This window comes from Podarcis erhardii, assembly GCF_964252035.2.
Source record: "Podarcis erhardii genome assembly, chromosome: 6".
NCBI classification, from domain to species: domain Eukaryota; kingdom Metazoa; phylum Chordata; class Lepidosauria; order Squamata; family Lacertidae; genus Podarcis; species Podarcis erhardii.
In genome coordinates this window covers 49810711-49837650 of record NC_138510.1, presented here as the reverse complement: position 1 = coordinate 49837650, position 26940 = coordinate 49810711, and the positions used below count along the sequence as shown (strand labels likewise).

General features: G+C 42.3%; 1 protein-coding gene across 1 annotated transcript; it reads right to left on the bottom strand.

Moving 5' to 3' along the window:
- Positions 1-7320: 7320 nt before the first annotated feature.
- PROK1 (prokineticin 1) lies at positions 7321-12902 on the bottom strand. Its single transcript, XM_081866274.1, has 3 exons — positions 12611-12902; positions 8374-8499; positions 7321-7816 (listed from the first exon to the last, which is right to left on the bottom strand). Exons 1-3 carry the CDS (start codon positions 12680-12682, stop codon positions 7697-7699), a joined length of 318 nt encoding a protein of 105 aa, XP_081722400.1. The 5' UTR covers positions 12683-12902; the 3' UTR covers positions 7321-7696.
- Positions 12903-26940: the final 14038 nt, after the last annotated feature.

The window sequence follows — 26940 nt, the reverse complement described above, 5'->3', positions numbered from 1 at the left end:
CAGGAGCCTATTATTTTCCAGTCAAAACCATGCATGCCATTAATTTTAGCAGTTCTGTCCTTACCTATCAGGCTAGACTTCTGGCTTTAAATGTTAGCTTCCCAGTCTTCCATGACCTCCAGGTCCCTGATGCTTGAAAAAGCTACATCCTTGGGAATAACTTCAATTTAAATCAAGACGATTTACTTCAAATAAATATATTTACAACAGGGGTGTAACAGATATACATGACATATACGTTGTCTCAGTGAGCAGCCACAGGCTACTTTCCAATGTTGTTAAGTACTGCCAAGGACAAGCAATGCCTAGAAATATTCTTCTTCCCCCAAACCTTGATTCCAGTCTTCATCAAGCCTCCAGGTGCCAAATTTCCTCCTACACCCAGGATCGAAATTCCTGTTCTGATTTTTCACTAGGATTCCCCTATAATCTACTAGTGATAAATAAATGCAGGCCTGCTCCAGTTTACATGAACTTGATCAATGTTTTATATTTTCAGGGGAAACTATAGTTTTGGTAGGTTTTATGAAAGTTCTGTTGATTGCGTTTCTTTTTACTCAGCTGCTAGATTAACCATGAGAAAGGTTTTATCTGGAGATTCCGGGGATCTGTATGGAATAGCTTTTGTATGAAAATATAAAAAATTGAAAGGATTTAGTAGAACTGACTCTGGGACAAAAAACACAAGAAAATGTGGTGCCATCATTTCTTGCAGGTGTATTCCACAACAAATTATTGATACAACAACAGTGCATTAGTGGTGGTTTTATTCTATTTATCTATTTGTGTGTAAATGATTTCAGAATATGCACTGCTTGCAAATGAAGCACTGTGGCACTCCAGAACTTTCTTCACATGCAGACATAATTAAAATCAGGACCACATGTGACCACCTCAACAGCACATGAGCCCAAATCATCATAAATTTCAAAAGAAGAGGAAAAAATGGGGGGGGGGATGGATGCCAGGAAGGGCCTGAAATTGCACAAAAAGAAATGAATCAATCTTATTTTGGGAGTTGTCATTTCCTTAAGGGTGATGGGTTACTGGGTTCATCGGAAGACGTTGTGGAAAAATAACAGCAGTGAAAACAAAACAGGAAAAAGGTGCAATTTCCTCCACACAGTGAAATTTGTACCTTCCAACTTCTCCTGTGACAGCAGCAAATTTATAGGGGCAAAATGGAAGGGGTAGAAGCAGCCAGCCATTTAGGAACAGAGAAAGCTACCTTATACAGATCCAAGCTATTAGTCCACCTACATTATATCAGCCAATGTTCTCATGCCCTTGATGGGTATATCTACAGGCATTGTATGTCCAAAGAGCAAATTTACCACTCTTATCTGAGGTCCTCAACACATATATTTGAGCACAATCACTTTGATGTCTTATTAATAAAGAATGTACATATTTAACACTGCTATTGGACTAAGCACTGTAATGGAAATTTGATAAGCTGCTCAAAATGGAATGAGATAAGCTTCTCAATACCTTTGCAGGTGCATGTTAGGCAAAAGGTGAAGGACCCCTGAACGCTTAAGTCCAGTCAAAGGTGACTATGGGGTTGCAGCACTCATCTCACTTTTCAGGCTGAGGGAGCCAGTGTTTGTTTGGAGACAGCTTTCCGGATCATGTGACCAGCATGACTAAACCACTTCTGGTGTGACAGAACACTGTTTACCTTCCCGCCACAGTAGTACCTATTTATCTACTTGCGCTGGTAGGTTGGTAGAAGCTGGGACAGAGCAACGGGAGCTCACCCTGTCATGGGGATTCAAACTGCCGACCTTCCGATCAGCAAGCCCAAGAGGCTCAGTGGTTTGGACCACAGTGCTACCCATGTCCCTAGATGTGTGTTAGGGTATATTTGAACTAATTCTTTCTCATGGATTTGCACCTAATCTGAATGTCCTGTGATGATCTTCTGCACAACATTCTGAATTCTGCTCTACTTCCAAGTCCAAACCTGATGGGTAAATGTCTTTCAAGTGTGTGCTATTCAATTGTCTCAAACACAAGGGTTAAGAAGACGCTTGAAATTTGTAAGTCAACTGGCAGTGCAAGAAAAACTAAAAATTGTGAAAAGACAAAAGTCACCCTGCACCTCTGAAAAAGTGGTTTGTTTTGCCTTTAGAGCAGCAATTTTAAGGAGAAAAAATTAGAAATAAGTTACATTCTTCAAGAGAGCAAACTCTTACCTGACAGAATGCCTGATTTTAATAATTATTTTAACTGTATAAGGTTGCTTTTTTAACTGTATAAGGATTCCAGATTTCTCCTGTCAACTTGGCCATCTCTACATACTCCACCATCTTGACCTGCCATTCTTCTAGTGTTGGAATTTCCTGCTGCTTCCATTTCTGAGCCAGAAGAATCCTTGCAGCTGTTGTGGCATACATAAACAAGTTTACATCTCTTTTCTATGATTCTATGATGCTGAATCATATAAGGTGTATAAGATGATGCATAAGGTATTTTATTCTGTTTTATGTATTTTGCTTTTTGTAATGTCTTCTGCTACACAAATAAATAATATTTGTATTAATTCATTCAAGTTTATGCAGATATATAGACCTGTCTCCTCCCAATCTTTATTCCTTCATAGTTCCTCCAATATCTGAACATTTCTGTTGTTTGAGAGTAACATAAAAAAGCATTTCCAGCTATTTATCTGTCCTCCAACAACATTCACCTCATACAGGTTGTTTCTTACTGACATTTTGCGTGCCATGACGTGGCTCCAACTAATTCTGTATACCAATCAGATGGAAATTCTCCACGAGCACCTGTTTGCACTCCAGAAACATTATTGGTAGGAATGACCCGTTTTAATGCAAAATATGTGGTACTGCTTCTCATTTCTCAAATATTCCATTCAATTTGATATTCTGGTGCAATAATATCACATCTTCAGAGCATGCAGACTTCAATGTTGATAGGAAAATGAGGTCCTTTCTCTTGTTAGCATATTCATTGCAGTGTGGAATGTGGTTATAAGAGTTCCAGTGACTAGTGTTAGATATTGCATGTGACCTCTGCACAACTCTGCCAGTTTTCCTTGCCATTTTGTAACTGCATTTTGTGACAAATATTGTATGATTGAGTCTTCTTTTTTAAATGTTGTGTGAATGAACACAGTGATTCTAATCTATCTTAATTTCTGGATAAAAAAGTGCATAGTTTATGAAATTCGCTATTACAAGATGTGCTCAGGGCCACCAGTTTAGATGACTTTTTGGAGGATAAAGTGGCTGCCTATCAATGGCAACTAGTCTTGATGACTACACATTACCTGCAGTTATCAGGGTTATGATGCTCATCTCTATGATACAGCCTCCTAAAAAATTCTATCACATGCTTATGGTTGACATAATTACTCTGATGAATATCAGTAACGGGATCACGCTACTGTTTGTGATTCACATAGGCATCTGGTTTGTCATTGTGAAAAACAGGATGCTGGACTAAAAATAGGTCTTTGGTCTGATTCAGCAGGGCTGCTCTGACGTTCATAACACCAGAAGGGTATTTCGTCCCGCACAGCTGTGCCCCACAGCTGGACAGATTGTTTAAATCTCAGCAGCTTTTAGGGATTGCAATCCGATGTTTGGTGAATACTTACTTTTCATTGCCAGTGCCCTCACAGAATGGCAGAACTATGGGTGATATCCATATCCCATCAGTACAAGGATTTCTGTCCATGCAATGGGAGCTAGACACCACCGTGGGAGCAGGGCTGGGGCGGGAGAGTGCTAGAGCTCTGTCTGGTCAACTTGCATGGAATCGATTTCAATCCATTACCCCCGAGGATGTGGACAGGCTGCTTGGACGCGTGAAACCAACCACCTGTCTCCTGGATCCTTGCCCATCCTGGCTAATAAAAGCAAGCCGGGAAGGGCTGGGCGATGGGCTCTGCGGGGTGGTGAATGCTTCCCTCTGTGAGGGAGCATTCCCAGATCCGCTGAAAGAGGCGGTCATCAAACCGCTTCTTAAAAAACCATCTTTAGACCCGGCCAGTATGGCCAACTATCGCCCAGTCTCAAATCTTCCATTCTTGGGCAAGGTGATTGAGCGCGTGGTTGCTGAACAACTCCAGGCACGCCTGGAGGATGCGGACCATTTGGATCCCTTCCAATCGGGATTCAGGCCTCATCATGGGACTGAAACTGCCTTGGTCGCGCTGGTTGATGATCTCCGGCGAGCTAGGGACAAAGGTGAGAGCTGTTTCCTAGTTCTGCTGGATCTCTCAGCGGCCTTTGATACAATCGACCATAACATCCTTCTGGACCGTCTAGAGGGGCTGGGAGCTGGGGGCACTGTTATACAGTGGTTTCGCTCCTTCCTCCTGGGCCGTGTTCAGAAAGTGGTGGTGGGGGATGAGTGTTCAGACCCCTGGGCCCTCACTTGTGGGGTGCCTCAGGGTTCCGTCCTCTCCCCCATGCTTTTTAACATCTATATGAAGCCGCTGGGAGAGATCATCAGGGGGTTTGGACTGGGTGTCCATCAATATGCAGATGATACCCAGCTCTACCTCTCTTTCAAATCAGAACCAGTGAAGGCGGTGAAGGTCCTGTGTGAGTGCCTGGAGGCGGTTGGAGGATGGATGGCGGCTAATGGATTGAGGTTGAATCCTGACAAGACAGAAGTACTGTTTTTGGGGGACAGGGGGCGGGCTGGTGTGGAGGACTCCCTGGTCCTGAATGGGGTAACTGTGCCCCTGAAGGACCAGGTGCGCAGCCTGGGAGTCATTTTGGACTCACAGCTGTCCATGGAGGCGCAGGTCAATTCTGTATCCAGGGCAGCTGTCTACCAACTCCACCTGGTACGCAGGCTGAGACCCTACCTGCCCGCGGACTGTCTCGCCAGAGTGGTGCATGCTCTAGTTATCTCCCGCTTGGACTACTGCAATGCGCTCTACGTGGGGCTACCTTTGAAGGTGACTCGGAAACTACAACTAATCCAGAATGCGGCAGCTAGACTGGTGACTGGGGGCAGCCGCCGAGACCACATAACACCGGTCTTGAAAGACCTACATTGGCTCCCAGTACGTTTCCGAGCACAATTCAAAGTGCTGGTGTTGACCTTTAAAGCCCTAAACGGCCTCGGCCCAGTATACCTGAAGGAGCGTCTCCACCCCCATCGTTCTGCCCGGACGCTGAGGTCCAGCGCCGAGGGCCTTCTGGCGGTTCCCTCATTACGAGAAGCAAAGCTACAGGGAACCAGGCAGAGGGCCTTCTCGGTAGTGGCACCCGCCTTGTGGAACGCCCTCCCATCAGATGTCAAAGCGATAAATAACTACCTGACATTCAGAAGACATCTTAAGGCAGCCCTGTTCAGGGAAGTTTTTAATCTGTGATATTTTAGTGTATCTCTGGTTTTTATGGAAGCCGCCCAGAGTGGCTGGGGAAACCCAGCCAGATGGGCGGGGTACAAATAATAAATTATTATTATTATTATTATCCTCCCTCTCCTTACACTTTGAGTCTTCAACTTGGTACAAGATACTGTTGCATTTGAACTAAACAAAGATTTGGCCTGATCCAAGAGGGCTCCCTATTCTCTTGTTCTATTTCCTCAATTCAAATTTATTGCCCATTTCCCTTATTAGATTTGTGCATGAGTTGTCATGATGCAACAGGGCATTTGAATTTGACACTGAAGTACTTAAATGAGTCAAAACACATTAGTTACCAACTTTATCTTAGTGAATAAATAAAGAGCTCTGGTGCTGTAGGTCACCTTTTCTACAAAGCAACCTTTTTAGGATGTTGTATGTGGCAAGTATGAATTCATTTAGCAGGCCATCGCCTCTTGCACAAACCTCTCATTGTCTGGCACATGGAGGGGGGGAGTTATTGCATGATAGTTTAAATGTGCAAAGTTGTCACATTCAAAATGATAATGTGAGGAACACCACTATTATTCACATTTTACAGATGGGGAGCCAAGTGAAAAATGGAGACTTGCCCAAGGACAGGGTGAAACGTGAACCCAGGCTTGCCAGAGGGATAGACAACAGGGATATCTATAGGCCACAAACATAGGCACATGGGCCATTTACCTGCTCCTTAGACTTCTGTGTAAGAGACTAGTTCAATCTCAGTCCCTGTTTTATCCATATTGCAGACAGGGGTGATAGCAGGGCCAACCAGCACAGCAGTAGACAAATTCATCGAGGACAAGGCTACCAATTGCTACTAGCCATGATGGTCATATTCTACTGCCACTGACAGACACCCCATGCCTCTAAATACCTGTTGCTCAGAATTGCAGGTGGGAAGAGTGCTCAGTTCCTGCTTGCAGGCTTCCCCCAAGCATCTGGTTGGCTATTGAGAGAACAGGATGTTGGACTAGATGGGCCATTGGCCTGATCCTGCAGGGTCTTCTTCCCATAGTGCATTCGCACAATTTCCTTTTTGTCCTATTGGTGAAACAGGTATCTGAAGCTGTACAAAAACAGTAAAACCTATTTATCAGTGGCAAAAGTAGGAGAATTGTCCATGTCATGAGAAGTGGCCTCTTTTTCAAGCATCTATGAAAAGGCTTTGAACTTCTGGCTCCAGCCAAAGAGTTCCCAAAACACCACAATTTCACAACAAGACAGAAGTTCCATACATATATAATATTATGAATGACTGCAGGAAAATAATTCAAAGTACAATACAGCACACTTGATGGTTAAAAAAACAAATGTACACATTACAGAGAAACATTCCGTATTATATGGCATATTCAGGCCCCGTAATTCTGGGCTTCAATCCACAGTCAAAGCAATGTTCTTGAGGCTGCGATTTGGATATACACATCTTCAGCAGTGAGCCTGCTAGGAATTCACGTTCAGCCCATTTTTCGATGTATGTACACATTGTCAAATTGAGTCAAGATAAAAAGCATATGTCCAGAGCATATGGAAGCCTGGAAACTGGTACTGGAAGAATACAGCACTCTCTCTCTCTCTCTCTCCCTCTCTCCCTCTCTCCCTCTGTGTGTGTCAGTAGAGGGGTGCATGTCAATTGCAGAGCTCACCCAATAGCAGAAAAACTTATAATACTTATTCAGGCCTTAATAATGAAAACTGGGGCAGGGCTAAACTAGATGGGACTTTGAACTTTAAAGATTTAATAGCAGTCATGGACGAGGAGGAGGAAGAAATATAACCAAATAACCAAGACCACAGTACTAGGGGAACGTACCTACAGGTTTTGTCCTACAGGGCAGCTGGCAGTTGCAGAGGGGATTTTATTGGAGGAAATCTATAGGGGGGAAAGTTTGAACCTCCCATATTGCAATCCTGATTTTATTTTTTCACACACACACACACACACACACATACTCAGAGTGGCATGTGAAAACCTTTAAAAACCAGTGGCTGAGGCTGATGGGGGATGTAGTCTGAAACATGTGTAGGGTTGGAGAGTCTGCTCTGGACAAACCCAACTGATCAACAGCCTTTTTAGGATGGAGTGCAAACAGCCATTCCCCAAACTTATTTCAATTAATCAATTATATTCTAAAATCTCCCCTGATTCATTTGTGAAAACAATTCTTGTGTGTTGATAAATCACTGACTCCATTAATGTCAATAGACAATGCTTGTGTGAATGGACACTGAATTGTTCTCATAGGATGTCAAAGACATAAGGATGTGTTTAATATGCACTGCAGATTAGGAAGGACTATGCAGCTTTCCTTTCCATTAAAAGTCCATGCTCTTGAAGTCTATTGAACATCGGTATCGACCATCAATGAATTTGGAGCATATGAAGTTTGGCAAACATGGACAGGTATGATGTTGCCGTTTTCCAAAGAAAGGGACCTTTCAGAGAAAACAAAAAATGAAGAATGTTAATAATATGCTATCAGTGAAACCCAGGGTAAATGCTTTAGAACAGAGCTGGGCAGACTTGTGGAATCTACTTTGTGTTTTTGCTAGAACTCCCAGGTCCACAGCCAGATCTGGTTCAAGGGGTGGAAGCAATTAACTATTGCATCACAAAAGCTATTCACTGGACTAAACTGCAAATATGAGTACAAATAGACATCTACAAATACTACAAGTTGGACTCTAATACTAGCCAGCAGACATGTACAAAGATCAGACAGAAAGCAACCACATCAGATGTATCATGTCCCTCTCCTTCTGTCCCTATTCTGTCTCCACTCTGTCCTTGCCTCCATGCCTGAAGACAAGCAGACAGACAAGCCAACCACTGCTCAGAGACATTCCACACCCTTCAGGCATGGCAGCACCCTGTCCAAATGTGCTCCCCTCCATCTGACCAACTCTGTTTTTTTTAAAAAGTGCACCAGCTGTCATTAAGAACATTAAAATCAAAGGATGTTGGTTTGTGGGCCATGGCCACTTGCAAATACCTTATGACTGATGGGGTGGCATTCATCTCCCTCTTGTCCTAATGGCGTGCACATCCGGAGCCCCCGGAGCCACAAGCTGATGGCGCAGCATGTCCCAACTCCACACTGGAGGTCCCTTTCACAGGCCTAGAAGAAAGATGCACCACAGTAGTATGAATTAGCAACATGGAGGAAACTACTATTCCTGGCAGCAAACTGACTTTTCTGGAGGTGCAATTGTATCTAGGAAATTTAAAGGTGTGGTGCCCATATCTGGTGAAGAGCTTTTTAGGATAGAAAGAAAACCATTATGTCTCGGAGACATTGCAGAGGAGGAAGAGTAGCCATGTTGATGGTGATTATAGGGGCACAGGTTTTTGTGTAAGCAGTAGTAACATTTAGGCAAGGCTGGAACCAAGGGTAAGGGACTTTCTGATAAAGTGCCTTCCAGTGTGCCTTCTCCAGCAGCTCCTCTCCTGAAGGCAACAGCATTGCAGCGATCTGTGGTGGGTGCCTGTGAGCTGCCCATTGTTTCTATTTTCCCCAGCATGTAGCATCTCTCTGTGGCAATGTGGGAACATCCAGAAAGTGGCTAGGATTGTTGCTGTCATATTAACATGGAGGAGCTGAAGGATGCTCACAAATTTATCTGGGCAGCTGATTTTCAGAAGGACAGTCCACGGGGCATTGCGATTTACAGTGTCAAAGGCCTTAGTGAGGTCAATAAATGCCATATACAGGGGTTGGTTTTGCTCTACTGAATTTTTCTTGAAGTAATCAAGTGGTGAAAATCATACCCATTGTCCCCCTAGAAGCTCTAAAACCATTTTGGGATTCAGGAAGAGTAGCCTTAGATAGTGTTATGAGACGGTTTGCTAAGAATTTTGCCAACCACAGCTAGTAAAGAGATGCCTCGATGGTTTCTGCAATCCGTTCTATCGCCTTTTTGAAAGAGATTGATAATTTTGGCATCCCTAAAGTCTGCTGGGATCTCCATCCCCAGATTTTTTCAATGAGCTTGTGAAGTTATTGTGTAAGTTCAATTCCTCACACTTTGAAGACTTTGGCAGGTATCCCATCAGATACACAACTCTCCCAGATTTGGAGATACTGCAAGCTGATCTCTAATTTGCCTTTGGTGCAGCTCTTACTAAATCTGTTTATTTCCACTCTGCAATCCCACCTGACTACTCCTCGTTTGTTTTTCTTTTTCTTTTGGAGCTTGAAAATCTGATGAATTGGTTACACTGGACTGTATTTGGTATCCCATTGGCACAACAGTTTCCGCTTGTGTAATGGGAACTCCCTTCCCGCCCGCCCGCCCCGCCCCGCCCCCCAGTGTCTGCCCTACACTTCCCCAGAGGGTTGGGGAAACGTCTAGAAAAGCTCTAGGGGGCATGTGGGGAAGGAGTGGAGGAGAGACTCAGTGCTACATTGGATTCCACCCTCTGAAAGGTTGGGTGGACATAATGGATCCTGCCGTTGAGCACTCCATTGGATAATATGTCATAAGATCCCTTCTAGCTATAACCTTGCATATTTATTTTTTTTTAAAAATGGTTATTGGTTTATAGATGTAGCCCTAAAGTGGGTTGATCTTTTTAAAACATCTACTTCCACTGTCATTCAAAAACCATCTGACTCACTCACACAGCTGTGACAATTTAAATAGATAAAAGTCAGGACAAATACGTAATAATGCAATTTGCTGCATCTGTTAAAATTCAAATAGTTTAAATTAAGTAAAGATGAGGAAAATAAGTATCAGTCTTATTCAAGGAAATGCCACACAAATAAAAATCAAGTTCTGCCAAGCTTATTCATGAGATATCACATTGAAGCCATCAGAATTATTTAAGGAACAGGAAGTAACCCATCAATAATGAAACTACCACAACCCAGTTATTAGAATATGAAGTTTGACAGTTTCATCCTTGTTTGGGGGGCTGGGGAAGACGACTGTGATGGAGTGTTGACGAAACAGTGGTACTTGACACTTGACTTTGAATTAATCTGAGTTCTGCTTGTTTTAGACCTATATAGAATAGCATTTATGAAGTTGTTTAAAAGCATTTATATCACAAAAAATTCCATGCCACATCTAAATAAGTGCTCTGTATCATTGGAAGCAACTTTATTTTTCACAGAAGAATACTGTTTTTTCCTCAAAAGAACAGGCTACTCCAAACCGCGTAATGTTTTTGTCCATTGAAGAAGTGGAAGTCCTTGCATCAGCTGATGGGACTCCTTAGGCGAATCCCACTGATAGTTACACATTTTTGCAAAGCAATTTCCCATAATATGGTGCTTTTATACACTATTTTCACTTACATATGCATTGAAATGCTTAAGTGGTTACCTTGCCTATTTTCCATGCTGTGCTTTTACCTAAATTTTAGCACAAGCTGCCTTGAGCCTTAGAAAGCCACCTTATTAATGCTTTGTTGCTGTTTTATCAGCTGGCTTTTCTGCCACCTCTGTGCCATCTTTATATATATAACAGCGGCTTTCTAAACACTTAAGCAGCCTTCAGTTCTATAGAGATTTCCCAGCAGCTTCATAGGAAGCTGCCTTATATTGCATCAGACCATTGCTCTATCTAGCTTAGTATTCTCAACACTGGCTGGCATCTGCTCTCCGGGATTGCAGGCAGAGATTTCTCCCAAGCCGTACCTGGAGATGCTGGGGATTGAACCTGCAACCCTTTGCGTGCAAAGCAGACAATCTACCATTGACCTACAGCCCTTGTTCAACCACAAACAAAATTTTGTCTTAGAGCTGATGTAGAAATCAGCTGCTGTGTGGAAATAGCTGCTCACGCAAGTGCTCTTCTCACATGAGTGGTGTAACATGCAGTACTGAAACTTATGAAACATCTCTGGGGCTCCCTTTGCCATTTTTCTAAACACAGAATAAACTGCTGCAATCTTCTATAAAGGCCTTAATTAACACATGGAGGTATTAATTTGGTGTTAAAATATACTTTAAATATAAAATTTGCACCAGCTCTGGTAATAATAGGCATTTTAAAGCTACTTTAAGTTGTGAAACAGCAGCATTTGGGGGGGGAGTTTTCTCATCATTTTGTGTAGGAAATTCTATATTGGAAATAAACAATTTTGACAGAATCAGTAATATTGAGTGGCAAAAATTATGTATCCAATGTTAGTTCTACTTCAAGTAGACCTACTGAAAGTAATGGACATAACTTATGTCCATTATTTTTTATAGGTTTGCTCTGAATTGATTTAGTGTGATTCCACCCACTATCAAAGAAGAAAAGCATTTCAATAATTAACCTTGTGTTTATAGTGAACATTTAGAGAACTATTCTGCATCACAGACAAAAAAATACAATTCTTACTATTCAGTATTGCTACTCAAATTTAGCATTGTTGTTTTTAAAAATTAAGATGAAAAATAATTTGACATTCATTTAGCTTGCACACTAAACTCTTGAACCATTACATAAATGGGTTAGGGTCACATTTTAATTCCCCACCCTCCTCTGTGATCACGAATATTTTTCCAAACCGCCCCCCCCCCAACTTTAATATAAGTTCAAGCAAAATATTTGCACCCAGTTCCATGACTCCAGGACCTGGAGCTTTGTGAAGCTGAAAATACAGCAAGCCTTAAATTATTTAAATACTTTGTGTCACTCTTGTCCTTTTCTTTTGATATTTGATTTCTTTTGTTGTCATTTTGCAGGGTGCAATTTGTGTGTTTTTTTTCTCTTTCAGCCTGAAGTTGCATTAAAAGGATGTATGTCCTTAATAAAGGGTAAAGTAACAATTTTACTGTCATATTAAAAAAATGAAAGCCATCCATTCATTTCTTCCACCCTGGCTCTAAACATACTAACATGCAAATCACAGTTCACTTCTTTCAGTCGGACTTGCCCATCATCTTTACCAGTGCAGTGGTTAAACCTAAGTAATGGAGCCCAAATCTGAATTAAGCATGGCCATTTATATCAGCTGACAATAGAAGGTAACACAGCTTTCTAATTGCTACTGTAAGTATTGCTGTGACCTTAAATGATGACAATTCTAGTTTTTAAAATGCAGATTTGGGGCTTCTGCCAAGAAGACCTTTGCTCTGGAGAACAGGCTTCTAGTTTGCTTCTGACCCACACTTGCCAAAATCATGCTCCCATCTTCCTAGCAAATGGGGCACAAGTTTCCACACATCCCAACCAGACCTTCTGCCACAATTAGAATCAGACGAGCAAAATAGAAAGAAAAGAACAACTTACCCCTGTGATTACTGCACACTCATACAAGGTTATCAACAGAAAGATGCACATGATTTGGATAGTTATTTTCATGGTGCTTGAAAGAATAAGGAGATGCTTGTCTTTTTCCTCCTCTTCACAGCCTCTCTTTCATGTCACGGCTGCACTGTGGTGTTGCCAGTCCCTCCTGCCTTGTTAGGTTCTCAACGAGAGCTGATCACACCCCTCTCTCCTGCCTCTCTATTTAACATCTTCTCAGCCCCTTTCAATCTCTTTTACTGATGTGAGACTTGCTATGATGATCCCCGATACCACAGACAAGGCTCGTATCCATAACATAGCAAAACAGGAGGAGGACGATGATGACAGCAGTCTGGGGGCTTTGAAAGATTTATTGCACGTGGAATTTAATCACACGTCATTTTTAAGATTGCTTTATTTTTAATGTAATGTTGGTGGATTTAGAAGACATTGAAGTCCTGTGGCTTTAATTATCCATTTGTATGAATTTACCAATTTATTATCACTTGTTATCATTACCTTTAGATCTCAAAGGGTACTCCAAGGAGTTTAAGGTGGCAAACATTTGCCATCACAACAACCCTGTGAGGTAGGTTAGGCTGAGAGACAGTGACTGGCCCAACGTCACCCACTGAACTGACTGAGTAGGGATTTGAACACTGGTTTCCCAGTTCCTACTCTGACACCCTATCCATTACATTACAGTGGATCACCAGTGTTATGTCCGTATGTGCACCTTTAGGCCTTTGGAAAGGAGTGGGTAGAATATAAACTAGAAGTACATGGTCTCCTCAGAGGCAACAGTGGTTAGATCACACTAATTGATGCAGAGTAGCTGAGTTGGCATAAGCAGTGGGTTACACCACCATAGCTAAAGCTTGAGAACTCTGTACCTGGAAAGAGAATCTCAGCCTTCTAGTCCTATCCAACAAGTAAAAGACAAATACTCTACTGCAGGCATAGGCAAACTTGGGCCTCCAGATGTTTTGAGACCACAATTCCCATAATCCCTGTCCACTGGTCCTGTTAGCTAGGGATGATGGGAGTTGTAGTCCCAAAATATCTGGAGGCCCAAGTTTGCCTATGCCTGTTCTACTGGGACCAGCACATGGTTAGAAGCACAGAAATCTACCTTATAACAGATCCTAGCCCATAGATGTCTACTCTAGAAATGGCTTCCTTGGATCTCAAATGGCGGGATTTTACATCGCTGTCTACCCCATTCTTTTAACTAGAGATGTCCAGAGCTATATCTGAGGCCTTCTGCATACAGTGGTTCAACAAAGCAGGGCTAGGCTAAGACATTTTGCTGCCTGATGTGAAGGGCAAGATGATGGCACCCTTCCCCCATTTCTGCTGCATTGGCAGTTGAACTTCAACATTAGTTATGAACAGCCAATGAGGACAAAATGGGGCACATGAGTTCTGAGCACATGTTAATTTATAGAGATTCAAATTCAGAAACAAACACTAGAATCTAACTGGAAATGCACTACATCCCACCACAGTAGGAAAGACTGGGACCAGGGGGCTTTTGATGTGTGTTTGCTGTCCAAGTGCTGACTTCTGATGGGCAACTTCAAGGCCCCTGAAGCTCTCCCATCTGATGCCTCTTTCTCATGAAGTTGGACAGAGCCCTTCAAAGAGAGAGCTGTTGTTTCTAAAGCAGGGACACTGTTAGAGCTCTGGGACTTAGAGAGCAGGATAGGTTCCACTAACCCACCTCTTTCAATCTCCTTTCTAAAAGCATGCTTTGATCGAGCAGCGTCACCACTGCACCCTCCTTCTGCTGGGGAAACAAATGTTTCCAAGACATCCTCCTGAAATATTATTCTCAGAGAAGTGAGGCTTCACTTGTGAGAAACAATGGTCTGGTTGCAGTATCTAGTGTGGCCAGCAACTCTCAAGGGAGAACATGAACTGGGTAGTCCAAGAGCACATGCGATTTCTGTGCTTTACTGTCGTTGTTGCAACAAACAATGCAAACTTAGTGCCCCACTACCAACAAGTAGCAGTAGGCTGAGAGGGGTCCCTTCCTTCTTAACTTACCTAGGTAGTTTGCAGGCTGCTTCCCTCTTATAGAAGTGCAGCTAGGAAAGAAGATGAGATGAGAAAATGGATGAGAAAATGATGAACACCTCCCTCCCACCCCAAGTAGCTGATGGCAAAGGCAGAAATTAGCAGAGAAAGGGCAATCCCCTGCACCCAGTTAAACTCTGGGTCATTAAATGTGTCTGCATTCACCATGGACAGCTCTTTGTAAAAATGCACACAATGTTTTGGGGGGTGGTTGTTGCTAATTATCAGAATTGCAGCTGCACTCCAAACTAAAATTGCTCGTCTGAAACTGCTATTTCCATTGGGAGGAAATCCCATATTGGGAGGAAATACCCTTTTGGCACCAATGCAAACAGCCATTTTAAAGTTATATTTTGCCTTTCTATCTGCTGTGATTCTGATAGTTTTCAGAGAGCATTCCCCAGGTGTAGTATTTATATATATATATATTTATTTAAAAAGTAATCATGAAATACAATGATGCATCTTTGTATTAAATGCATTTGATGTTACATCTAATTTGGCCCTAATTGTGAGAAGCACTTTATATGCCTAAAGGTGGGGCTCACTGCTGTCTGAGATAAGAAGGGGAGTTCATGCTCACCTGAGCAACTTTCTTAAAGTGCCTTTCATGGTATTTGTGGATAGTCACTAAGCTAACTGTAGAAGTTGCCTCCCATTTAATAAGCAGAAGTCAGAACTCAATGTGTAAGGGCCCTTTCAGAATGGAGCAGAATGGAGTTTTGTTTTGCCGGTGTTTTCTGCAGCATATCATGTCATCTGGAGGTGCACCCCTGCACTGTGATGCAACCAAAGTGGGACAAGAAAATCCTGGCACATTTTTAGTAAATTTTGGTAAAAATGCAGGACATTATGGGACATGCAGTGATTGGCAATGAAGCAGTATGTTCACCCCAAAACCTTTACAGGCAGTATTGAAAGCAGAATGCTGTATAACATCCCTGACACCATCAGGTGCATAAATCATCATGACTGCACAGTAAAGAGGATTTCTCAAGGGACCCCAGAGCATCGATCAGCAGCAAGCAAAACAGCATCTTCTCATGGCAAATGAACATGGCACATATGCCAAGAGCAGGATAAATGTGAAAAAAGAGCAACTCGTCCACAGGGTTCCAAGGTCCGATGGCAGAATAACATGCAAAGTATGGCTTGACTATGTGCAAGAGCATTGCAAGCGCAAATTAGTTAACTGTGGGGAGAAATGTTTCCGTTTTATTATAAGTCATTTGTGAGTACCCACCTATCTGCTTAAGTCAGAATAGGTAATAAATAAACCACTGATGTATTTATACTGCAGCATCCTGATGAGTCAGGAATTATAATTAGAATTAGAATTATAAACCAGGAGCCCCTAGACTCCTCCTATTAATCTTCCTGGCATTTGCCTTAGGATGACATTTATTTTCAACTAACCTTACTTGCTTTTTGCCAGCACTGAAATCCTCCAGTGTGATCCTGGATCTGCAGAGGCTGCTGCTGCTTCAGTTGTTCTCATTCTTCTCATTCCCACCTTCACCATAATCATTGACAACAATCCTGTCCTTCTATTGCATTAGGCTCTATCTTTTTCATAACTAGTGCCCACCATTTACACCCACCTACACCAAGAGATGTGCTTAATTTGTTTTCAGCATATATGATTGTCTTTCTCCTTCTTTTCTTCCTCCTCTTCTCTTTTTCTCCTGTCTTTCCCTCCATCAACTTTCTCCTCCATCCCAGCTCTGTCCTCTGAAAGAGGAGACTTGGCCCGCCACAGGCTACTTTAGCTTTAAAATGTGAAGGAAAGAATCACAGAACATAAGGCGATAGTTTGAACCCTAGTGAGTCAATAAGAACATAAGAAAAGTGGTGTATTCTGGTTGGATGCCAGATGCCACAAGGCAAGATGAGTCGGGAGTTGCAGGACAATGGATAGCTCCAATACAGCTATCCATGGTCCTGAAGCCTGCTCTGACAAAGTCTCTTTCTGAACCCCTGCCCCAGACTACTCCTTCCAGGCTCTGCCTCCTTGTATTGAACTCAGATCCTTAAAGGGCAAATCGTCTGTAAATTGTGGGGGTAAAAATTGCTCCATTCAATCCAATTTCTTTGATTGGGTTGGGAGTTGCATATTAATATACACTAAGAAAATGTTCAAGTATGCAAGACTCCTCAAAAGATCACCAGACACTGTGTAATATGGTGTATTACTCAGTTTATGATTGATAAGGCAAGTTCCAAGTCTTACTCCAACATAATTAGGAAATGGTAATATGTCAGGGAAATCCTTGTTTAATATGCGTACTAGACCAACCAGATATATGGGTACAAAGCAATGCATGAAGGAGTCTGATGCACTCAGCATAATTCTTTAAAGATAACTCAGTTGAAACTGATGTGTTTAATACCAATATTCATAATGTATTGAACACCTAAAAGATATAAGCCTAAGAAAAATAGGTCTTGCCTAGATGGGGTTGTAATCTAATATATTGTGTAATATGGTGTATTTACAAAAGACAAAATAAATTAAGCTAGAGGAAGAAAAGAAATATGCCGAAATTTAAATTATAACAATTTAACCTTAGATTAGGTGGGAGTCAAACTAGACATTTGTAATTTTATTTAGCCTTATTTGTTTATCTTATTTGTAAATCTCTATGAAGATTTTTTTTAAACAATCAAGTCATAAAATCATAGAAACATAGAATTGTAGAATTAGATGGGACCCCAAGGGTCATCTAGTCCAACCCCCTGCAATGCAGGAATCCATGACAGATGGCCACCCAACCTCTGCTTTAAAAGCACAACTTCCTAAGGAAGACTGTTCCACTGTTGAACAGCTCTTACTGTCAGAAAGATTTTCCTGATGTTTAGCAGGAACATCTTACACCCTGCTTTTACTTACCTTGAAGTATGCCCCATTGAACTCAATGGGGCTTAATTCCAAGTAGTTCTGCATGGGCTTGTGTTGTAAAGTGGTATCATAGTAATGCAACATGAAGCAAAGTAAAAGAACGAACCAAAACAGAAAGGAAATTCAAAAGAAAGGAAAGAATGAACTCCTTTGTTTGTTAACAATTGAAATGGAAAGACCAGGGCTATGGATGGAATCTGAAAACAAAACTATCAAAACTGTTTAGCTTGAAGAAGGGGAAATGTCAGAATGGAGCTTATAGTCAAGCTCATGTTTATTATTATCATTTATTTTCATGTTTATTGCAGTTAGAAATCTACTGGAAATTTAGCAACAGATTTGACACCAATGGAATATATGCTAGATAGTTGAACTATATAGCTGGAAGCACATTTCCTGTTCCTAATTTAGATGATCACATGCCATGTTTAATTACCCAGTTCTCTAAAAGTGCATCAGCAACTTTCTCTGCTGGGAACCAGTAATTATTTAGAAGATGGGACTTTTTAGATTGCCCTGGTGCTTCAATACCATCCCAGGGTGCATGGCTGTGAGTTAATTACCGTGAACCACTGAAGAAACCAAGCAAATAAGAGCTTATCCCAGCAAGTGAGCAGAAATCAAATGTGGCAATACAAAGGTACATCCTGTGAGGCAAAGCTGACCTGTTGCCTGTGTTGTGTCCTGTGGTTAGGGTTTCTCATCCCATTGGCAACCACACTTCCTTCATTTAATTTATGAACTGGGATCAATGGATTGTAAAGGCATGTGACGCCACCCTTGGAGGTTGTGTTCTAGTCATTCACAAATGAGATAATTCACATACATGCATGAATGTGTGTGTGTGTGTGTGTGTGTGTGCACGCACACACACACACACACACACACACACACCATTCATCCAGTCTCTGGTGTCCATTTTTTTAAAAATTATTATTATTATTATTATTATTATTATTATTATACCCCGCCCATCTGGCTGGGTTTCCCCAGCCACCCTGATATATTACAGCATATATCAAAACATAATAAAGCATCAAACATTAAAAACTTCCCAATACAGGGCTGCCCTCGGATGTCTTCTAAAAGTTATGTAATTCTTATCTCCTTGACATCTGAAGGGAGAGTGTTCCACAGGGAGGATGCCACTATTCTATTAAAGAAACAGACATAGTCCCCCCCCCCCGAGAGTACTCAAGGGTACGGAGTACCGGCACTTTTTCCCCCCTAGAAGAAAAGCACTGAAAAAGCACCCTAAATGGCCTCGGCCCAGTATACCTGAAGGAGCGTCTCCACCCCCATTGTTCTGCTCGGACATTGTTCTGCTCGGACACTGAGGTCCAGCACCAAGGGGTTTCTGGCGGTTCCCTCACTGCAAGAAGCCAAGCTACAGGGAACCAGGCAGAGGGCCTTCTCAGTAGTGGCACCTACCCTGTGGAATTCCCTCCCACCAGATGTCAAAGAGAAAAACAACTACCAGACGTTTAGAAGACATCTGAAGGCAACCCTATTTAGGCAAGCTTTTAATGTTTAATAGACTATTGTATTTTAATATTTTGCTGGAAGCCGCCCAGAGTGGCTGGGGAAACCCAGCCAGAAGGGTGGGGTATAAATTATTATTATTATTATTATTATTATTATTATTAGGTGAGGAACATCAGGCCTGGGCGTAGTCTATCTGGCAGTCCATCTGGCCCTCAGAAATTTCCTCAGGCCACATCCCTCACTGGTCCTACTCCCTCCCCACCCACCCACCCACCCGAGCTTTTGCCCAGCTAGAGTGTGAACTTGAACTGTGATTATACCTCTTGCTTGTCTGGATGGAGGATAAAGGAGGGGTGTGAGAGTGCGCATATAACCTAGCTTCTTGTACAAAGGTAAAATTGCCATTCATTGCTCTGCCCACTTCTTGCCTCTAGCCCTGCCCACCACTAGTATGCGGCCCTCAGAATGCTGCCCAGAAATAAATGTGGCTTTCAGGGCAAAAAAAGGTTCCCCACCCCAAAATAGTCCTTAAGAGGAAGAGAACAAAAAAGAGCCCTGCATGCTCAGAGAAAGCATGTAGTCTTGTTTCTAATAGTGGCCAACCAATTGCTTCTGGAACGTCCACACGTGTGACATGAAGGCACTGATCTGCCTGGGTGTTGTGTGTGTTGTGGAATGAGATCACTTGCCTCAGAAGAGGCATTTGCTCTACTGAGAAAACTTGCCTGCAGCAGTGGCATCATCCACACCACACCTGACTCTGGGGTGGGGGACCAAAAGGGTGCCCAAAGGACACTTTGCCCAGTGCCTCTTCAACCAGGCACCTGCCCTGGCAAGGCAGAACAAGGAGCATTTTTCAAACAGAGAGTTTCTCAAAAGCTTTGCTTAGTTTCCCTGATCAATAACATTTTAATTTTCTCATCTGACAAGGCTGGATCTATTGACACACAAGATGGGAATTTACTGTAACTGGCAGTCTATTTGTATCTATCTTTGACTCTGCACATTTACTTTCTGAGAAGAAGAACCTTACTGGCTTGCAGTGATTTTTTTTCAGTGTGCCTTCTGAAAAACAACAACACTGCTTGAGTCTGAGAGAAGCTTAAAAAATTATTTGCTTTGCGGAGCTTGAATCTACAGCAAAAGGAAATGAGAATAGATAAAACCTAACTGTATTCTCAGCTGTGAGGGGTGGAAAGACTGGGTACAATCCTCTAGGAAGTTCTCCTGCACAGGTTCTGTTGAAATGAGGGAGAGGGAGGTGCAGTGAAGAAAGGGCCTTTTCTGTAGTGGCACCCCAACTACGGAATGCCCTCCCCAGTGAGGATGTGATAACTGTCTTCAAATATCTGAAGGGCTGTCAGGTAGAAGAAGGAGGGAATTTGTTCTTGGTTGCTCCAAAGGGCAGCATGAGAACCAATGGGTGGAAGATGCAGAGAAGCAGATCTTGGCTAAATGAGAGGGAAGTCTTCCTAAATAGGATGTGTTTGACACTGGACCAAACTGCTTTGGGAGATGGTAGTGGCATCTATGCTGGTGCTATTTAAGCAGAAGTTACATAGCATTCTTCAAGAGATGCTGTTGTTGTATCCTACAGTTTAGATCCTGCATTGAGCAGGAGGATCTAAAAGATGATCACCATGGACCCTTCCAAATCTAAAATTTTATCCATCCATCCACTTTGGCAGACACACATTTTAACAGGCTCACAAAACATGCCCAAGGCCACCCAGACAATTTGGGGCTAAGAAGGTATTGTGCATGTTTACTCAGAAGTAAACTGGGACTTACTCATTGTTAAGCATAAATAGGATTGCAACCTGAACTTTCCTGACCAGCATCCTATTCCCTGTATCAAATAGATGCATCATTCCTTGGCAAGTTCTGCTACAGCAATATCTTCTTCACAGTGATAGACACAATTGTAAAGAAAAGACTTATTTTAGTGCAGCATCAATGTATTTCAAAGCACTTTGCTTTTGACTTAATGAAGTGAATTACAGGAAGCAGCCTTAACTGCTCAGGCTCTATCTAACAGCAACAGTAAGTCATCTACATTGGATAAGCCAATGAAAATGTATTTCCCGCCACGAAAATAAGACGGGACCAAAAGGCCAATTTAAACAGCTCGTGTAAGCAAATGTGTTTTCATAAAAGCTATATTAGCTTAGCTCCTGACTAGATGCAATAGCAACAGAGCCATTTTCTTCAACAGCAGGTCTAGAATGTATGCCTCACATCAGGAAATGGACCACCAAGGCCAAAAGGGTGCCACAATGGTTAATGAAGAGTCAAGGAAGCTGTTAGAGGTAAGAAGGCTTCAGAAAATGGAAGTCTTGTCAATATGACAACAGGAGCACAAACTTTTGCCAAATAAACACAGGCAGACAGTGAAGGATGCCACCACTCTGTCTCACCTTGTCAGAGTAAGGAAGAGAGAACAGTTCAGCAGCTCTGTCCCACCACACTAGGCACTATTTAAATACTACACAGTCTAAAGTGTTATACGTAACAGAAAGCTGCTTCCAGCTATAGCTGCAGCACCAAATGAGAGCATCCTTGTGGGGGAAGTAATCTTTTTGTTACTGTGCATATGGATCATGTCGGGCTTTTCACACACTAAAACAGAAGATGCTATTGTTTAGTCGGTTCTCTGTGTTCATGCAGTTCTTCCTAGAACTCCTTTATATCATCTGAAGCCCAGCTGCAATTAAATAAGGTGCCTTTGACGCCTCGCAGTGTGAGGTGAACGTCTACTCTCTGTCGGAAATATTTGATGATGAATTGTTAGGCCTCACCCTGGATGGGTCTCTCTGGAAATTTGAAGAGCTGCGTTGTAAAGGAAGCACCAGAAACTCATCAGTTAAAATCTACTGATGGCCCCACCAGATTTGGAAGGTCAGAGTCTGAATGGAGGAAAGGGCAGGATTAAGCAGCAGAGCTTCTTTTAATGCCCCTGGGGGAATTAGGCCATATTGATGCAGTTATATTCACACAACAATCATGGCCCACTTGGCAATCACATTAGCAGCTGTATTCATCCTTCTTGCAAAGCAAGCACATTGCCTCAACCATACTAAGCAGGTTGAAGATTGTTGGTACACGCTGTTAGGTAGACCTGAGATGGACCGGAGGAACATGAATAAACTTAAGCATGTGGCAGCCAATGCAGGAGACTCGTGTTCAAAAAGCTCAGGAGCAAAGACAATGTATTCAGTGTAGTGCTGTTCTGGGGTGTTCCTGGGATGGGGCAGAGGAGTATATTATTTCTTTTAATATTCTTTCTTTTGATTTATTTTAATTAATAACCATTATATACCACTTGTTTGAACATAAAACCTTTAAGCGTTTTTTTTGTTTTTGTCTGCTTCCTGTTGCAACTGTTAAGGAACTTTAGAAATAGTACCTAAGAAACTGTTAAAAAAAGAAGTGTATGTAGCGATGTTACCTAATGGTTGATGCACTCTCAACCAATATATCCCATGATGTTCTCATAGCTGTTGTTGCTACCCAAAGAGAACTTGAAACAGTTTGGAAACTGCTGCCATCTAGTGCCCAGCAATGGTTCCTCCCTCCTCCAACTGCTACAACAGGGGCTTCTTGACCTGGGGGAGAGCAGAGAAGCAGCAGAAATCAATCTTTCAGTGAAGCAGCACTTATATTCTTGCATTCCCTGCCTATTAATAGTAGGCATATGCCTTCTTTGCAATGTTTTGGCACTTGCTAAGAACTTTTTTGTTTGGGCAAGTCTACCTTAAAAAAAAAATCTCTTGATTTTATTTATATTTTGATAACTTTATGAAGTCTACTGTTTTAAAAGTCTGCTTTTATTGCTATTTTTAATTAATATTTCATACCATTTTATGTAAACCACATTGACATTTTAAAATGATTATTAAGCGGTATATAAATCAATCATTTCTGCTTTTGATAGAGTTACAAGCTTGGTGGATCAGGGAAATGCATATATGTTGTGTATCTTGATTTCAGTAAGGCTTTTGACAAAGTCTCCAGCGATATTCTTGTGGAGAAGCTGGTAAAATGAGGGCTGGTTGAAGCTACTGTTATAGGTGGATTTGTAGCTGGTTGTCTGACCAAACCCAAAGAGTGTTCGCTAATGGTTCCTTGTCATCCTGGAAAAAAGGGACAAGAGGGATGCCGCAGGTCCCTCATTGTTGTTCAACATCTTTATAATGACTTGGATCAAGGTATTGAAGGGACACTCATCAGATTTGCGGGTGTCACCAAACTGGAAGGAGTAGCCAATGCTGCAGAAGACAGAATAGGGATTCAAGATGATCTGAACAGGTTGAAAAACTAGGCCAAAAGTAACAAAATGAATTTCAATAGGTACAAATGTAAGGTTCTACACTTAGGTGGGAAGAGCCAGCTACACAAATATAAGAGGGGGATACCTGGCTTGCAAGTACATGTGAAAAGGATCAAGGAGTCTCAGAAGATCACAAGCTTAACACAAGTCAACAGTGTGATGCAGTAGCAAAAAAACCTACTGCTATTCTAGGCTGCATCAACAGAAGAATAGTGTCCAGATCGAGGGAAGTAAGACTAGTGCTTAATTCTGCCTTGGTCAGACCACACCTGAAATACTGTATCCAGTTCTGGGTGCCACAATGTAAGTGGGAATGCGTGCAGAGGAGGGCAACCAGGATGATAAAGGGTCTGGAATCCAAGCCTTATGAGGAACAGTTGAAGGAATTTGGTATGCTTTGTCTAGTAAAGAGGAGACACAGCAGATGCTATGGCCATCTTCAAATATCTAAAGGGTTGTCACATGGAAGATGGAGAAAACTGGAGGAGGCAGGTGTAATACTGATGCCTGAAAAGAGAGCCTTCTATAAAAGTCTGTATGGCATGGACTGATGGATTTAGGAGGATAAGCAGGTGAGATTCTTATCCTGCCCATGCCAGAAACACAAAGGGAAAATATGTATTTGGGGCTTATTTGGGCTTTACACTTTATCTTGTTATCTGAAAGCATTTTGTTCAGTTTTATCCAGGTGTGTTTTTCTTTTAGCAACCTTCATGCTTGTTTGAGAGATAAATCTGTGTCCAACTTGGATTTTGTGTTAACCCCAAATAATAAATTACTCATCTGCACTACAGCTATGTACACATTAGCAGTTTGAAACCACTGAGGTTGTACGTCCAACCCCCCCCCCCCCCACTGCATTTCAAGTCTCATTTTTCCCCTGCTGTACACAACAGGGATGTTTTCACTGCATAACCTGATTTGTTTCCCCATGTCTGCACCTCCCCACCAACTTCTAGTTAATGAATCTGTCATCTGCGTATGCACTGCCCTAGCTCCTCTGATATCACAGAGAGATAAATAAACTCAGGCCATGTCACTAAATGCTACCTTGGAGGTTTTAGGATAAGAATTCGAAGGTCTGTGTGCAACTTTTGTTAAATTGTCATGCTAAATTGTCATCTAAATACAGCCTCATAAAACTAAAGCTTTTAGATCTACCTGTGTGGCCAAACTACTGGTAAAGGTACAGTGGTACCTCAGGTTACATACGCTTCAGGTTACAGACTCCGCTAACCCAGAAATAGTGCTTCAGGTTAAGAACTTTGCTTCAGGATGAGAACAGAAATCGTGCTCCGGCGGCGCGGCAGCAGTGGGAGGCCCCATTAGCTAAAGTGGTGCTTCAGGTTAAGAACAGTTTCAGGTTAAGAACGGACCTCCGGAACGAATTAAGTACTTAACCCGAGGTACCACTGTAAAGGTAAAGGGACCCCTGACCATTAGGTCCAGTTGTGGCTGACTCTGGGGTTGTGGTGCTCATCTTGCTTTACTGGCCGAGGGAGCCAGTGTACAGCTTCCGGGTCATGTGGCCAGCATGACTAAGCTGCTTCTGGTGAACCAGAGCAGCGCATGGAAATGCCATTTACCTTCCCGCTGGAGTGGTACCTAGTTATCTACTTGCACTTTGACGTGCTTTCAAACTGCTAGGTTGGCAGGAGCTGGGACCGAGCAACGGGAGCTCACCCCGTCGCAGGGATTCGAACTGCCGACCTTCTGATTGACAAGTCCTAGGCTCTGTGGTTTAACCCACAGCGCCACCCATGTCCCTACTACTGAACTGCATGCTAAATTGTCATCTAATAGGAACATCCAATACATGGTTGGATAGTGTTCTTGAAGCTACCAGCATGAGTTTGACCAAACTGCGGGAGGCAGTGGAAGACAGAAGTGCCTGGCGTGCTCTGGTCCATGGGGTCATGAAGAGTCGGACACGACTAAACGACTAAACAACAAATAGGAACAGGGCTTTCTTTGATGTGCCTGCAGTATTGTGGAATGCCCTCTTGGGGGAAGGCTGCATGTTCTTTGGCAACCTTTCACAAACAGCTATATCATTTATTTTTTATCTGACAGATTTGTGAGGAGCTGCTGCTTCTTCTTCTTCTTCTTCTTCTTCTTCTTCTTCTTCTTCTTCTTCTTCGTATCTTGCTGTTGCTTTAGCTGATTTAAAGTATTAAAGTTGTGTTTAGATTTTTATGAGTTTTAAGTCTTGCTTTGGATAGAATCTTATTTTATGATGGAAACCACTTTCAAACTTTATTTGTTGCTGCTGAAAAGCGGTATACGATTTGGAATAGCACCTTGTTGATATAAATCAGTTGAGCAGAGAGTTGCAGTAAATGTTTAGCTTGCTGTAATCAGAATGCATTTGTATGCTGCACATGAGAATGAGGTGGAATATATATGGATTTTCATGTTTGGGTATCCAGTGTGCATAGGTGAAACATCTTTTTCGGATGTTGTTTGTCAGGTGAGTGGCCTCATACAGTATAGCTGCTGGGGTAGAGAGGATCAGAGCTGTTTCCAGAGCTGTTTAACACACTGGATTCTGGACTGTGGAGAATGATGAAGGAACTTTCTCTCTTGTTCATAGTTACTTGTCCACAAAATGATAAACCTTTATTTCCCCCAAGTAAGTCAATTGGTTTTTCACTCTCGGCTTGTGCTTTTAAGATGGATGGAATTATACACATCTTACATCCTCATAGGCAATTGGGAGTATCAATAGAGACATCACTCTTTTCGTTTCTGACATGCTCATCAGGGAAAGAGTGCTGAAGCAAAAGAATTAATGTGGCATTTGATTTAATACACAGAACCCAGTACTCAATTCCAGTAATGACATATGGCTTTGGGGGCAAGTCAGCTGGAGCTGTAAAGGAGTGGGGACTGCAGCCTGATTCTGCTAAGGAGTTTGCAAAATCAGTTCTGAGAGTAGCCATTTTTAAGAGAAAAGAGTGACCATGAATCTTAGTTTTAAAATACATCCATCTCAGAAGCATAGAACCAAATATCCTTACATTTAAAGTAGGAAATCTAAACAAAAGTAAGTCTTTTTTAAAAAAGAAGAAGAAGCCTGCAATCATATTTTGTTATGCCTGAGCCACAGAGGGATAGTATGAACACAAAATCTGGGGCAGCATAAAAAGGATAATTTGAGCAAGATTGCTTGCTAATTTTTTGTTTTGTTTTTCCCCTTCCAAAAATTCATTTCAATGTGTCTTTATTATTACATATTCATAGTCAATGGGATCCTGGGTAATTTGGGACTGCATACACACCATAGATTTAAAGCACACCCCCCCCCACAGAATCCCGGGAAGTGGAGATTGTTAAGGGTGCTGGGAATTGTAGCTGTGTGAGGAGGAAGCCACAATTATAAGGATTCTTCTCTCTGTGTGTGTTACATGCATGGCAGTGGCGTAGCGTGGGGGGTGCAGGGGGGGCCGGCCGCACCGGGCGCAACATCTGGGGGTTAGGGTTAGGGATAGGGTTAGGGGGCGCAAATCCAGGGTTAGGGGGCGCAAATTACTTGCC

Bases quoted from the DNA above. Each gene is read 5' to 3' on its own strand.
- PROK1 (XM_081866274.1), bottom strand. From the start codon at position 12,682: ATGAAAATAACTATCCAAATCATGTGCATCTTTCTGTTGATAACCTTG. The intron at 8,500-12,610 runs GTAAGTTGTTCT...TCTTTCTTCTAG, and splicing joins AGTGTGCAGTAATCACAGGG to GCCTGTGAAAGGGACCTCCA. The intron at 7,817-8,373 runs GTATTTGCAAGT...TTTCTCTGAAAG, and splicing joins GCCACCCCATCAGTCATAAG to GTCCCTTTCTTTGGAAAACG.